At 39.0% G+C, this 16,904-nt stretch overlaps 1 protein-coding gene across 1 annotated transcript; it reads right to left on the reverse strand.

Annotated features, from left to right (window-relative positions):
* Positions 1-796: 796 nt before the first annotated feature.
* LOC139560209 (cyclin-dependent kinase 5) lies at positions 797-16,838 on the reverse strand. Its single transcript, XM_071376772.1, has 12 exons — positions 16,668-16,838; positions 16,044-16,132; positions 15,606-15,673; positions 15,352-15,412; positions 15,082-15,138; positions 9,058-9,153; positions 8,806-8,880; positions 8,598-8,694; positions 3,627-3,696; positions 3,376-3,436; positions 3,082-3,162; positions 797-2,431 (listed from the first exon to the last, which is right to left on the reverse strand). The coding sequence occupies exons 1-12, from the start codon at positions 16,702-16,704 to the stop codon at positions 2,345-2,347; spliced, it is 879 nt and encodes a 292-aa protein (XP_071232873.1). The 5' UTR covers positions 16,705-16,838; the 3' UTR covers positions 797-2,344.
* Between the last annotated feature and the right edge of the window lie 66 nt (positions 16,839-16,904).

The raw sequence follows: 16,904 nt of genomic DNA on the forward strand, positions 1-16,904 counted from the left end.
GTTTTATGTGTGATTTAATTTATGTGTCTTAAAATAAATAATGAAATATTATTTTGAAAGAATATCTGTGAAATGATTTGCATAGTGAGCATATCGTTTACAGTGAGGGACAGGATATCTGCAAGCTACAATGTGGGCACAATCAGAATGAGGATAAGATCAGGACAAAAGACACATGTTAGCACCAGGTATAAACGAGGCTTGAGTATGGATTATAGTATGTCTCACCCTGTTGGAGGCCTACAGACAGCTGTGGAACTGAACTAGGTTAATCTGGCTCTATGTACTGTATATGTGATATATCATTTGTGATTGACCTTAAGTAGTCATTAAATACTTAATACCCTCTCTTTATCAAGTGTAACGTTCTCAATCTTACGTGAAACGTGATGGATTATCTGGAAATATAAATCAGCATTGTTTGGTGCATCGGTTAATCAATGTAGATCAGATCATCCACCACTACACAACACGTGATATTACAATGCCTCCCTCCATATGGCTTCCTTCAACTACTTGGACCGGTTGTGTAACTGGGGTCTTGGCAATAATATTTGGGGCTAAAGGTAACTTTAAAATCATTGGTCGTGATCCATGGTAACAGCTTAACTGAAACTCACTCATCCCTGTTGCGTAGGGCAGACAGTTGCAACAAAGGCTCTCCACTATGGACATCTTCTCCACCGTGCCCCAGCTCTGACATTGACAGGGCTCAGTTTCGACTTTAATAGAAAATAAATGGGCAAATGGGCAAATTTTAAATAATTTCCCCACAACAAAAAGCAGAACAAGAAACAACCTTTGAGTCCACTTTATTGAACTGTCGTGATTTGAAATTTCAAGACAACTGACTGACAGCAATTGTCTAAATACTTAACCCAAGTCCTACAATAAAACTATGATAATAGGAAAGTGCAAAGTTCACTCGTCATTCTAAATAAAGATTAAAATCATGTCATATTCAAACTAATATTCTACAGTACTCTTTTCTAAAATAAGCACGGGGAATTGCTTGTCTTTACATGTGATAATGGAATCTTGTGATGTTCCAACTCAACTCGGATGCAAACACACACGCCGCAAAAGCATTAAGAACTAAGTGTCACACATTTCATTATTTTAATAAGGAGAACATTGCAACTCATGAAAGGTAATGTGTTGTATATAAAAAAAGAGACTAAATGCATACATAAGCAGACATTCAATTATCAATAAATACATGCATTCTATTATTTTTTTCTCTTACATCAAAATGAAATCTTTTCCCTATTGATCAAAACCAAAGTTTTGGTAGTTGACAGCAACCTCAAATAGGAGTTAAAAATGTTGGCTTTCGTGGGATAAGTAGTGACTATCTGGAGTAAAATAACACTGCAAAACTTACTAGTTCTTTGCCAAAATGAAGTTACCCATCTGCGTGAACACAGCTAAAGTCAGTGGTGCAAAACAATGGTAATGTAGTAATATAGGTATCAACGGATTTCCTCCGCTCTCACTTCACTTTCATTAAACTATAAGACATCAGGTCAAAGCGCAAAGATGGTAGAAAGTTACAAAATGAAACTAAAAAATAAAAGCAATTACTCAAGTACGTATGGTCCACTGTTCATAATACATATGTTGACCCCATCTTTGTGTTCAACTTTACTTGACCGGGACTAGATCTAAACTATTAAAAAAGAAAATGCCATTTACCCAAAGTGCACAAAAAAACAAATACAAAAAGCTAAATAGAGAGCCTGAGAATTAACTGATAAATATAAATAAACCTCCTCTGTTTTACAACCTCCTATTAAAGTAAGTGGAAAATGGTTTAGACTATGATGAAGGACAAGGAAGACTGTCTCCAATCTTATCATAAACTATTAATGCAATATTGACAAGTTAACAGCAGTGGCACAAACACTATTTGAAGAATGTATCCAAATAACTACATTTTTGCCAGTACATTATGCAGCACACTAATGCAATTGTTCAAATCGCTTACTCTGCTGTGCAGCTATTGGCTCAGAAGGATTCACTGTTTCTCCGGGTCCAGAATTGTTCATCGCTACATGTTATGTTCCTATGTCAGTGCGCTTAATGTGCTTAACAGACAAAGAGAAGACAAACAGGCTTGCTAATAGAACCTAAAATCTTGCAGAGCACACAAGGACTTAATTCCATTAGGAGGCACAACAGGATATACTGAAGGGAAGGAAGTCTCTTAGTTAAAACGGGTGCTGCTGGAAGATGAGTCTTGCAGGGAGTCAGGATAGACAGGTCCTGTAGAGAAGATGGAGAGAAAGAGGATTGATTCCGATGTCTGAGGTTCAGTTAAGTGACGTGTGTTTTGGCATCTCATCTACGGTGGGCAGAAATCAGCAAAGTAGGGGTGCTGCAATGCCTCCTCTGCAGAGATCCTCTGGACAGGATTACACTTCAACAGATTCTAAAAGAAGAAAAAAAGAGAATGCAACTCAAATATGCGTTTGTACGGAAACATTTCTTGAGCATTCAAGCAGTTTCTAAACCCATAGGTGCAACATCGCGAAACTTCCGGGAACGCTTGCGAAACAGAACAGGGTATGGGGTTTGAGAAGTCCAAAATTCTTCCTTTGTTAGCCAACGTCGCTATGACATCACCAACAAGTGTGATTGAAGATTTCTATTGGAGAAGCAGTTTTAGTCTAGTATCTTCATGGGAGTCCCATACGGCGGCGCACAGCTGGCCCAGCATTGTCTAACTGACTTGCCTAGTTAAATAAATAAAATTCATACTCTACTGTCTTTGATTCAAATTAGGTTTGGGAAAAAGCCTTGCACTGGCTCCACCTGGTGGTAAGTTGATTTTCCCAGCCAAGCGGTCAACTAGTTACAAACTACGCAACTCCAGACACATGCATGTTGTTTTAATGCCACTTGTGTGGGTTTTAATGCCACTTGTGTGGGTATTTGTGCAAACCTATGAATTCAGAGCTATACAATAGAAGAGTGAAGGACATTGGATTGTAAATTGATGTTAACATCAAGGGATGGTATAGCGTGATAATACATTGTATACTGAATAATATAAATGGTCAGTTGGGGGGCGATACTAACCTGCAGCAGATCCCGTCCTGTGCTACTGAGTTTGGGGACAACATTCACCAGTGAGGTCGTGGCTGGATACATGGGGTACGGCTGTAGACAAAAAGAACAATAAGGGTAACGGATGTAAACAAACAGCAGCGCAGAACATTTTTGTTCCTTCTCTAAGAGATGAATCTGTGATCTGGAAACTGCCATTAATCTCATACCTTGTAAATCATATATTCGCATTTTTCTGTCAGGCAGTAGAAAACACAAATTTCTATATAATCAACTGTAATTCACAAAATGAGTGGGTTTGACTACCTTGTAGTCTGGGAGCTTTGTCATTGTCTGCCACTGTTCTTCAGTTGGTGTACCCAACAATGTGCCACAACAGCGTTAAGGAATGACTTTCACCACTAAATAGGACTCTTCAAGTTTAGTCATTACAATAGATTAATCTCAACAAAGTGGACCAACTTTAGTTCCTGTGTTTTGTTTCTACATACCACACAACAAATGGACAGTGCGCTGAACTTGGTGGTTAACTATCGAAAACATCTCGGAAAGGATATCTGAAGATCCTCTTCAGCTGGTCGTCGACGTCATTACCCGGGAAAAGGGGCCTTCCAGCGTTTGCCAACTCTAAATAAAAAAAATTATAAAATGTATTGAAGATTCAAAAAAAGGCAGGAGGCAGACCTGCCAACCTTAAATCATTTTTATGAGTACCACTTCAGCGTGGCGTTGGACCCCATGGCAGCGAGCGTGTGACACCCCCACAGATCAAATCATAGGCAAATGCACCTGTTTTTAGCCTAATAATGATGTTGGCAGAAGACTCCCAGTATGAATGGTAGGCTATAGACCAGGGCTCTCCAACCCTGTCCCTGGAGAGCTACCATTCTGTAGGTTTTCGTTCCAACTGTCATCTAGTGCCCCTGATTCTAATAATTAGCTGGTTGATAAACTGAATCAGGTTAGTTACAACTGGGGTCAAAACAAAAACCTACAGGAGGCTAGCTCTCCAGGAACAGGGTTGGAGAGTCCGGCTATAGACCGTTATGGGTACTTGGGAATTGCCTGGTCTTCAGTAGCTCACTAGAAAAGTTAATGTCAGTGGCCCCCTCAAGAAGTTAGAGCATTTTGAAAAACCTGTAAAACAAAAACTGTAACTGCCATAAATTATATCAAACAATGTAGCCAACACAGTTGTCTAGTCAAATACTATTTCCCAACTAGAGTCCTTGTGTACCACCAACAGTACACATTTTAATTTTAGCCCCGGACAAGCACACCTGATTCAACTTGTCAACTAATCATCCTTCCCTCAATTAGTTGAATCTGGTGAGTTTGTCCGGGGCTACAACAAAAAGGAGGACTGAAGTTTGGAAACAGTGGTCTAGTATTTCATCCTAAATTAAATTGAGGTCTCAATGACGCTCACATTTTTTCTAGGTTAAATTTAGGGGTAATGATTATTCTAATTAATAGGTGTATTTATATAGATGGTCTTGTGAAAATGCAAAGTGACTTCTTCATTTTGTTTGGGGACAAAATTCTAAATTAATTCAATTACTGGATGCAATGTAGTAGTCTGGCTTACTGTAGGCTATTTGGAATATAAAACAACTGAACTAGGCCTATATGAGCTTGTTTCAGGTCTCCATCCCTGACCTCATCCATCAAGTTAGGTCTGACTAATACCATTCATTCAACATGCCGTCATCGTGAACTGACTGGGCTATTACCACATCATTAGCAGCCTACTGTTGACATACAGCTACAGTACCAGTCAAAAGTGTGAACACACATTCTCATTCAAGGGTTTTTCTTTATTTTTACTATATTGTAGAATAATAGTGAAGACATCAAAACTATGAAATAACACATGGAATCTTGTAGTAACCAAAAAAGTATTAAACAAATCAAAATATGACAGCTTTGCACACTCTTGGCATTCTCTCAACCAGCTTCAACTGGAATGCTTCTCCAACAGTCTCGAAGGAGTTCCCACATATGCTGAGCACTTGTTGGCTGCTTTTCCTTCACTCTGTGGTAAAACTCATCCCAAACCATCTCAATTGGGTTGAGATGGGGTGATTGTGGAGGCCAGGTCATCTGATGCAGCTCTCCATCACTCTCCTTCTTGGTCAAATAGCCCTTACACAGCACGGAGGTGTGTTTGGGGTTATTGTCCTGTTGAAACAAATGATAGTCCCACTAAGTGCAAACGAGATGGGATGGCATATCGCTGCAGAATTCTGTGGTAGCCATGCTGGTTAAGTGTGCCTTGAATGCTAAATAAATCAGTGTCACCATCACACCACCTCCTCCATGCTTCACGGTGGGAACCACACATGCAGAGATCATCCATCCACCTACTCTGCGTCTCAAAGACACAGCTGTTGGAAACAAATCTCAGACCAAAAGGACAGATTTACACCGTTCTAATGTCCATTGCTCGGGTTTCTTGGCCCAAGCAATTGCAAAATAGTTGGGAAGAGATTTGCAATGTACCGATTCCATGGCACACTGTTTATGAATTGACACGCAACACGACACCAGATTCAAAACTTTGAATTTTTCTGTTTAAATTATTATACAAAATTCTTGAAACCAATAGAATGTTTAAATATATAGAATGTAAAAAAAAAAAATATATATATATATATAGGGGATACAATCTTCCCAGCTCTGCAGATTTTGCTGCGAGGAGGCAGAGTCATTAGATCATTTATTTTGGTACTGTCCTTATGCAGCTCGTTTTTGGTCACAGGTCCAGGAATGGCTGAAGAATTGCAACATTTCCCTAGAGCTAATGCAGCAGATAGCAATACTGGGTGATTTGAAAAGTCATAATCAATCAATAATATAATAATTATTTAGCAAACATTTCTTTAATTTACAATCTGTAGAAACTATGAGAATAGAAAGGTTCAGTACTTTTGTGAAGCATCACAGCACAGTCGAAAAATACATGGCAAATAGAAATTAAGGGATAGAAGGGAGGGGTTGAATGGAGCTGAAGGGACTAATAACAACAAGATAACAAATGTAAAACATACGGGGTCTGTAAAATGTATTTAGGTTCAGAACTTTTGTGAAACAGCACAGTTACAAATATATGGCAAATAGAAATCAAACTGGATGGACATCACAAAGAGAGGAAGGCCAGGACTAAAAACAAAATATAACTATTGTAAAATAGATTGTGTCTGTAAAATGTGTATAGTATGTATAAGTTGGAAGTTGAAGCCTAAGTGTTATTGATTAGTAGTTTACTCCAATTGGGGGAGGGGTGGTAGGGTTTGCAGGGAATAATAAAGGAAGGTATATTCTAAAAAAACATATGTAGGTACACTACCGTTCAAAAGCTTGAGGTCACTTAGAAATGTCCTTGTTTTTGAAAGAAAAGCACATTTTTGTCCAATAACATCAAATTGATCAGAAATATAGTGTAGACCTTGCTAATGTTGTAAATGACTGTTGTAGCTGGAAACGGTTGATTGTTAATGGAATGTCTACGTATGGGTACAGAGGCCCATTATCAGCAACCATCACTCCTGTGTTACAAAGGCGCGTTGTGTTAGCTAATCCCAAGTTTATAATTTTAAAAGGCTAATTGATCATTAGAAAACCATTTTGCAATTATGTTAGCACAGCTGAAAACTGTTATAAAACTGGCCTTCTTTAGACTAGTTGAGTATCAGGAACATTAGCATTTGTGGGTTCGATTACAGGCTCAAATGTCTACACTGTATTTCTGATCAATTTTATGTTATTTTAAAAATGGACAAAAAAAGTGTTTTTCTTTCAAAAACAAGGACATTTCTAAGTGACCCCAAACTTCTGAACGGTAGTGTATATATAGGGGACTGGAAATGATGCAGACAATTACATTGATGGAAGCAAAAATCGATCCGCAATATTAAAGCTGATCCACCCCCTAAAAAAAGTATCTTCTTATTGGTGTCCTTTAGGAGTGGTTTCTTTGCAGCAATTCTAACATGAAGGTCTGATTGACGCAGTCTCATCTGAACAGTTGATGTTGTGATGTGTCTCTTAGTTGAACTCTGTGAAGCATTTACTTGGCCTTCAATCTGAGGTGCAGTTAACTCTAATTAACTTATCCTCTGCAGCAGAGCTTACTTTGGGTCTTCCTTCCTGTGGTGGTCCTCATGAGAGCCAGTTTTATCATAGCACTTGACGGTTTTAACAACTGCACTTGAAGAAACTGTCAAAGTTCTTGAAAGTTTCCGGATTGACTGACCTTGATGTCTTATAGTAACGATAGACTGTCATTTCTCTTTGCTTATTTGAGCTGTTCTTGCCATAATATGGACTTGGTCTTTTACCCAATAGGGCTATCTTCTGTATACCAACCCTACCTTGTCACAAACACAACTGATTGGCTCAAACGCATTAAGGAAAGAAATTCCACAAATTAACTTTTGACAAGGCAAACCTGTTAATTGAAATGCATTCCAGGTGACTACCTCATTAAGCTGGTTGAGAGAATGCCAAGAGTGTGCAAAGCTGTCAAGGCAAAGGGTGGCTACTTTGAAGAATCTAAAATATATTTTGAATTGTTAAAACACTTTTTTGGTTACTACATGATTCCATAGGTGTTATTTCATAGTTTTGATGTCTTCACTATTATTCTACAATGCAGACAATAGTCAAATAAATGAGTAGGTGTGTCCAAAGTTGACTGGTACTGTATATCAAAGGTCAATTAAGAACTGATTCATTAACATAGGCCTACTAAACTTTCACAGTCCAACATAACCTGTGAAGGATGGTATTAGCGGAACAGCTCTCTGCCATGTCTGTTTCCATCCACGCAGCGATGTGCACAGAACTACCTGAACACTGCACGTTTCCTTGCTTGTCAATGCACTCGTGCCTACTACCGTTGGGGAAATCAAAGCAAGTGTGGGCTAGAAAGTGTTCTCGCTTAGTTGACTAAACTTTGTAGCCAAATACCTTTGTTATAATGACGCCTTAGTTAAAAGCACTAACTACAAAATAATATTGGTTATGTGCTTGCCTAACTTATACAATTTGTTAGTCCATGTATTTGGCAAACAGTTTGTTCAACTTTAATTTTTTCTACCCTTTTCCTCATACAGCAGTGGTATGCGAAGTGGAGAGATGCCCTCCAGCTCGAGGGAGGAAAATAGTACTACACTTACAGGAGCGGAGGGCTAGAGATTATTTCCAAAGATTGTCTATTAGCCTCTTCCTCTCTGTTTTCTCTCCTCGACTGAGTCCTCTGACTGGTTCTGCTTCAACTTCAGACGGCTGAGTCAAAAACCACAAAGTGCCAACGAGATGCCTCTTTTTGTGTATTTTAGGGTAGTTTTTCATACCAGCATACTTTGACTTCAAATGACGTGCTTGGTACGCAGCAACATGTGTGCAGGTTGGCAGGTCTGCAGAGGCCCCAACTTATTTGAGCGTTATAAACACAGGTATGAACAGACCGTAAGATCATCCCCCTTGAATTCGCGTCTCAATTTTAACCTTGACGTTACACATACCTGCAAATATACATCCAGCAGACCACATGTCAATGGAGGTAGAATAAAGCTTAGCACCGAAGAGCACATCTGGGGGCCTATACCACAACGTCACAACCTTCAGAGAGAGAGAGAAGCTTGAGTGTCACCAGTAAGTTAGGCCAGTAATTGTTTGCATGTATCCCAATGAATCATGTAATTGCATATAAACATGTAGTCAATATCCCACCTCTGCTGAGTAACATCTCACTGGGATTCCAAAGGCTCGAGCCAAGCCAAAGTCAGCCAGCTTCAATTCCCCATTCTAAATTAAGCAAATCATACCACATTGTAGGCTATTTAAAAGGGAAATACTTTTCTCACTAACTAAGCAACAACATTTCTGTTTCAGCTAAGACAGACATACAGTATACAGCACAATGTGTACTTTAGGACTTTCTAGAACTAGAATTTAAAAACAGTCAACATTCCACTGACTTACCCTGTTGATGAGAAGGTTCTGTGGCTTCAGGTCTCTATGGAGAACATTCCGACTGTGGCAGAAAGCAAGCCCCTTCAACAGCTGGTACATGAATGACTGCACATACAGAAAGTAGGGGAAGACTGAGTTAAGCACAGAGATACAGAAACACAAGCCAGTAATACTACAGTATTCTCACTATCAATGAGAGTCATTGGAGGTATTCTTCTGAGCTATAATTTTGCGATTGCAAAATCAACAATACCCTGCATATTATGCGAGGGCTAGCAAATTTGACCAATCACAGCATTAAAACAGTCAATTCATCACAATATCGCATAAAACTGACTGAAAAAGAGGGTTAGCAATTTCTACAAAAAGAGGGTTAGCAATTTCAACCAATCACTGCACATTTTACCGCATAATATGGTTCAATCAAGCCACACGTCAACAAACTTTTCCCCTTGTCAGCGCATTTGAAACAAAATAATTACATATTGCCACAAAATCCTGAAGGGACAGTTCTACTGATGGGACATCATTAGAGCCATATTCTGCTCCTTATTTGAATCTCAATTAGGGCTGTGACGATTACGGAATTTGGGGTAACAATTCATTGTCATCAGGGATGCAAACTGGTGAGGGCCCAAAAATGTGACACTTTTTTGCTGTTGCACTGAAACAATCAAAAAATCCCTGCTAGGGGGAAATGCAGATTAATCAATTAAACAACAAAGAATATGATCTACATGATCAGTCTCTGTGTGTAAAATAAAAAGTGGTTAATGTGAACCGAACCCAACTAAAAACTGTAAGGAAAGCAATCCAATGTTATTTGTTGCCTAGACTTTACTGCAAATGACACTCAAGTCTTGAAAAAAACAAAAACAATACACTAATATTGCAGTTAGCCATGACAGCCTTTATAATAGAATGATTGTGACCACACACATCTAAATATTGCATTTCGGGGAAAAAACATCTTAACCCTAGGATGCATATGCCGGGTCATGTTTTTTTTGTTGCTGTATTGATCCCCAAAAATGCCATCTAATATTCCAGGAGTTCCTTAAATAATGTGTCTTAATGTTCTAACATCCTAGTTGTGTTTTTTTAATTTTATTATTTAAGTAAAAAATAGTTTTTTGCATCACTACCCCAAGTTTTCATGTGGGTCAAATATGACCTGTATGTATTTCCTATGGAAATCACTGCATTGCACTCGTCAAACTGACCTTTCTTTTTGCTACAACAATAAAATCTAAGTAATTAATAAAATATTTATGGTGTGATGAGAGAGCCATGCCACCACCACTCAGAGCAGCCAGGACCAGAAGAAGAAGAGGTGGCAACTCTGCTCAAGTGTAAAGGATAGAATAGTTAGCTGCTGGTGTTCTCAGTGCAACACATCCGTCTGCAAAGAGCAGTCACATGCTTGTGGTTTGTAACAAATGCATGGACTAAGACAGCATAAGTAAGCATCACACACGCACACTTTGTTCCTTTTAGTGTTCATGTTTTCTGAATTCACAATTGTTAGTGTTGTCGTTTATATTGATGATGAACTTTGGATTTTCAAATAAATATTTTGAAATATTATAAAAACATGTTTATGGTGGTTTTAAAGTGCCTTGCAAAAGTATTCATCCCCCTTGGCGTTTTTCCTATTTTGTTGCATTACAACCTGTAATTTAAAAATTGATTTTTATTTGAATTTCATGTAATGGACATACACAAATCAGTAAAAATTGGTGAAGTGAAATTCAAAAAATAACTTGTTTCAAGAAATAAAAATGTTTAAAAAACATGGAAAAGTGGCGTGTGCATATGTATTCACCCCCTTTGCTATGAAGCCCCTAAATAACTCCTTCCGTGGCCTCCAACTGCTCTTAAACGCTAGTAAAACCACCCGCCCGCCCGACTAGCATCACCACCCTGGACGGTTCCGACCTAGAATATGTGGACAACTATAAATACCTAGGTGTCTGACTCATATTAAACATCTCCGATCCAAAATCAAATCTAGAATCGGCTTACCCTAGTAAAACTGACTATCCTACCGATCCTCGACTTCGGCGACGTCATCTACAAAATAGCTTCCAATACTCTACTCAGCAAACTGGACGCAGTCTATCATAGTGCCATCCGTTCTGTTACTAAAACACCTTATACCACCCACCACTGCGACCTGTATGCTCTAGTCGGCTGGCCCTCGCTACATATTCATCGCCAGACACACTGGCTCCAGGTTATCTATAAGTCTATGCTAGGTAAAGCGCCGCCTTATCTCAGTTCACTTGTCACGATAACAACACCCACCCGTAGCACATGTTCTAGCAGGTATATCTCACTGATCATCCCCAAAGACAACACCTCATTTGGCCGCCTTTCCTTCCAGTTCTCTGCTGCCAGTGACTGGAACGAATTGCAAAAATCGCTGAAGTTGGAGACTTATTTCCCTCACCAACTTTAAACATCAGCTATCTGAGCAGCTAACCGATCACTGCAGCTGTACATAGTCCATCATTTCCCACCCAATCTACCTACCTCATCCCCATACTGTTTTTATTTTATTTACTTTTCTGCTCTTTTGCACACCAGTATCTCTACTTGCACATCATCATATGCTCATTTATCACTCGTGTTAATCTGCTAAATTGTAATTATTCGCTCCTATGGCCTATTTATTGCGTACCTCCTCATGCCTTTTGCACACACTGTATATAGACTTTCTTTTTCTACTGTGTTATTGGCTTGTTTATTGTTTACTCCATGTGTAACTCTGTGTTGTTGTCTGTGTCACACTGCTTTGCTTTATCTTGGCCAGTAAATGAGAACTTGTTCTCAACTAGCTTACCTGGTTAAATAAAGGTGAACAAAAATAAATAATAATAAATGATCTGGTGCAACCAATTACCTTAAGAAGTCACATAATATAACCCCTTTATTTAACCAGATAGGCCAGTTGAGAACAAGTTCTAACTTACAACTGCAACCTGGCCAAGATAATGCAAAACAGTGCGACAAAAACAACACAGAGTTACACACAAACAAACGTACAGTCAATAACACAAAAGAAAAATCTTTGTACAGTGTGTACCAATGTAGAAGTAGAAATAAAGTCCATGATCACATGATCTCAGTATATATATACACACACACACACACACGTTCTGAAAAGCCCCAGAGTGTGCAACACCAGTAAGCAAGGGGCAACGCCAAGAAAACGCCACCACGAAGACCAAGGAGCACTCCAAACAGGTCAGGGACAAAGTTGTGGAGAAGTACAGATCAGAGTTGGGTTATATTTTAAAAAAATATCAGAAACTTTGAACATCCCACAGAGCACCATTAAATCCATTATTTAAAAAATGGAAAGAATATGGCACCACAACAAACCTGCCAAGAGAGTGCCGCCCACCGAAACTCACGGACCAGGCAAGGAGGGCATTAACCAGAGAGGCAACGAAGAGACCAAAAACAACCCTGAAGGAGCTGCAAAGCTCCACAGCGGAGATAGGAGAATCTGTCCATTTGACCACTTTAAGCCATACACTCCACAGAGTTGGGCTTCACGGAAGAGCAGTCAGAAAAAAGCCATTGCTTTCCCCATCGGCAGGGACTGGGAAACTGGTCAGAATTGAAGGAATGACGGATGGTGCTAAATACAGGGAAATTCTTGAGTTCTTGACTGTTTCAGTCTTCCAGAGATTTGAGACTGGGACGGAGGTTCACCTTCCAGCAGGACAATGACCCAAAGCATACTGCTAAAGCAACACTTGAGTGGTTTAAGGGGAAACATTTAAATGTCTTGGAATAGCCTTTTCAAAGCCCAGACCTCAATCCAATTGAGAATCTGTGGTATGACCTAAAGATTGCTGTACACCAGCAGAACCCATCCAACTTGAAGGAGCTGGAGCAGTTTTGCCTTGAAGAATGGGTAAAAATCCCAGTGACTGGATGTGCCAAGCTTATAGAGAAAACCACAAGAGACTTGCAGCTGTAATTGCTGCAAAAGGTGGCTCTACAAAGTACTGACTTTGGGGGGGGGTTGGGGGGGTGAAAAGTTATGTACGCTCAAGCTCTGTTTTTTTGTGTTATTTCTTGTTTGTTTCACAATAAAAAATATTTTGCATCTTCAAAGTGGTAGGCATGTTGTGTAAATCAAATGATACAAAACACCCAAATAAATCAATTATAATTCCAGGTTGTAAGGCAACAAAATAGGAAAAATGTCAAGGGGGAGGAATACTTTCGCAAGCCACTGTATTTTGTTCTTCACACTAAAAGGTTGAATGTGAAACTTTGTAAGATGGATTGTAAGAAAAAGATGCTAATATTTTCAATAGCTGTTATGAATATTCATAATATATTATCATTGAAATGTGTATCAAACTGTTGAAGAGCGACTAAAAACATTTCAAACAAAATAATTATCGATAGGTACAAATCACTTAAAATAATTATGTTCCACAAAATGGATAATATTTTAGACCCATATAAATGAAACAGATATTACATTATGGGGTCATTTTGACCAGGCATATGCATTCTTGGGACGCCATGTTTACTCTGCATCCTAGGGTTAAAGTAGAAATAGAATGAAAATAACAGGCATTCTGTTTGCTCTATTATAGTGGCCACTATAGTAGACATCAAATAAGTGCACAAGGCTACATGTGTGCAAAAATAACCCCCCCCCCACTCACACAAGTGTTACTGTCAAGTTCAATAAAACAAAAGCAATATCTTTGGGCTACACTGCATATTATTACACTGTACACCTTCTGCCTGTGGACATCAGTTCTACAATGTGCCAGCAGAGCATGATACCCTTTGTTGGCATAATCTCTTTCAGGCAGTGAGTACACCAGTGGCATTCCCACTTTTTATCCACTTTATTGAAAGCGGGAAAGTGTGTGGCGTTTCTTTCACTTCTATTGGCATCCAGCATAATAAGCCAGGCCCCAGCTCCACTTGATCCCTGAATCCACTTGTTTAACAAGCAACGCCTCATTTTCACCTATTTCTCTCATTCTGAAAATTAACCACATAGAGGGAAAACATTAGTTCACAGATAGTTAGTTCGCTAGGTAACATTCACAGATTGCCAGGGTCCAGTAAGCAACTACCGCGTTATAACTTGATGATCAGTGTTGTGCCGAAAATCTCCCCCCTGCCAGAATCCCCCCCCCCCCTTTCGCAGGCAAGAAAATGGCATTGCTCAAACCCCCCTTCTAATTTCCTTAATTTTGTGGCTCGAGTCAAATACTTTCTATAGAACAAACTTCACGTCAGGATAGGAAACCAAAATTAATTATTAATGTATGCGTGTTATATTAAACATAGAATGTAGGCAAGCAATAAACATTTCAGAACAACTACAAGTCGAATAAGACATGGGAGAGATTATGATTTATTTATAGACTAATACACTTGAAACAGATAGCCAAACCAAAAACTGCAGACATTACTAATGCCTCCCCCGCAATCAAACCGACTAACGTGATCAGAAAACTCAACTAGCAAGCAAGTTGCAGCAATGAAGAATTGAGTGCATGCGCGTTCACGCGAGGGGGGGGGGGGGATTCTGGCAGGGGGGAGATTTTCGGCACAACACCGGCAAGGAGTCGTATACCAGTTAATACTATAGCAAATTGGTTAGGTTACTAACGTTAGCTCATCTGATGTTGTAACGTTAGCTGTCTGACTTTATTAGCCAGTTAATTTTCACACAAACTGAATTATTTGATCTGCTCATTACGTCACCTATTTTGGACTCAAAACAGCGAATTTCACCTAAAGGTCACTAGTTTGCATCCCTGTGTCAAGCAAATGGACATGGTTATTGTCATAACTGTCATTTTTGTAGAAAAGTATTTTGAGCTTGTCATGGATCATAATGCATCATAGAAAATGATCTACAACACAGCTTTGTTAACATCTCGGTTTTAAAAAACGAATGATGATTTTTTTTTTTACGGTTATTGTCCATAATTGTTGGTTACACGATAATTGTGCCAGGACCTAATAGCAATGACTCACCTTGACCGTTTCTGGATCTAGGTCTCCATTGCAGCTGTCAAAATACTTCTTTAGATCCTGTGGTTGTAAAAGTCACAAGTTCTATCAGCAACATTACATTTCTTCTCATCATATCAAACTGGTAAAAAGTACAAAACCCTTATAGTTGAACCTGCGGTCACATCTGCTTTAAAATGGTCAGTCAAGTCTATTGGTAAATTGTCATAACTACAAACTGCTCTTTATACAATAATGTAATCTGCATACATCTGGCAACAAAGCAACGCTCACCTGATCACAAAATTCAAACACCAATGTTAACTTCTTGTCACTGTGCAGAACATCATGCAACCTAGGGAAAACAAAATTAATTGTCAATTAAACTCTTCGCATAGCTAGATATTTAATCTAATGCTAATTATAACACTCTTGAAAAGTAACTTACTACTACTTACTGAGTCAGGCCGTTCTAACTATGCTATGGCATAAATACATTTAGCTAGCTATGTATTTTCAGAATTTGACCAATTTCACTTCAGACCTACCTCACAATGTTTTTATGCTTCAGTTCTTTCAGGAGGCAAATTTCTCGCAGGGCAGAACTTGGGACCCCCTACAAGAAACAAGGGGTGTAATCATTAGCCAAACAGCTGCTAAAACAATAATTTTAGTTGGGTCCCTCCGTGGCACTGTAAAAACACTTGCAGTCATAAGCAGGTGACAAAGTTGTGTCATTTGAAAACTCGAGTCCTATCAAACAGACCAGTAAACATGTCACACCTGCAGTGGTGTCTCCTAGTGTTTACCTGCAGTGGGAGCTCTCTTCGGGCTTCATGCTGTGTGTGTGAAACGTTTTGCAACAGAATCTGCTTTATGAATACGCCCTAGCGTACAGCAGTAACCAAATTGAGACATCAAGAAATATGCTAACCAGTTGGACAGCAAGCTAAAGTAGCTGTATTTGTAGTCTCAAAAATGCCTACCTCATCGTCGTCATCCAATCGCACTCTTTTCAAAGCCACGATTTCATGCGTTTCTCTGTTTTTTGCTTTGAAAACAGTTCCATATGTACCTGGAGAAAGAAATCACAACGTTCGCTAGCTAGCTTGACTGAATGGGCTGTGTTAATTAGCAAGGTAGCTAGAAAACTTGCCCAGGACTGGGCTAACTAGTTTCATTAATTACATAGAATAATGAAAAGCTAACTAGCAGCTAACTTCAACGAATTTAACTAGATTCCGACGAATATAACTTATGTTACATATTTTTATAGATACGTCAACATATTTCTAGCTAACTAGCTATATTTTGTTAGCACGCAAGCTAACGCGTCAGACAACTAGCTACTAGTAATGTAGGTAACTAACGTTAGCTAAATGTTGTCGTTGTAACATATGCTTGCTGCTAACGTTAGTAAATACTACCAAATATCTAAACACTATCGAACGTGTCACTTAGCAATGACTTGTCATTTAAAATTACGGATATGATGGCTGCTAACATTACTATTGGCTAGCTATTATTATTATTAGCTAGTAGCAGTCATAGCAATGCTAACGGAAAACATTATCAGCAAGAGAAATCCTGGTAAAGAAACAGACACTTACCCTCTCCAATCTTTTCAAGCTTTTCATACTTCTGCATATTTTGTCAATAAAGCTAGTCTTTAACTAGCTAACTAGTGAAAAGCAGCCCCAGGGTTTGGGGATATTTGTGATACGCGTTAGCTAGCTGTTCTCAGCTACAATGATGCTGCTACATGGGCATCTAAAGGCCAGATTATGAACTGCATGCAAAATCACCCATTCCCAGTCAAAAATAATTATTAAGAACCTGTTTCACTG

This window comes from Salvelinus alpinus, chromosome 30, assembly GCF_045679555.1.
Source record: "Salvelinus alpinus chromosome 30, SLU_Salpinus.1, whole genome shotgun sequence".
NCBI classification, from domain to species: domain Eukaryota; kingdom Metazoa; phylum Chordata; class Actinopteri; order Salmoniformes; family Salmonidae; genus Salvelinus; species Salvelinus alpinus.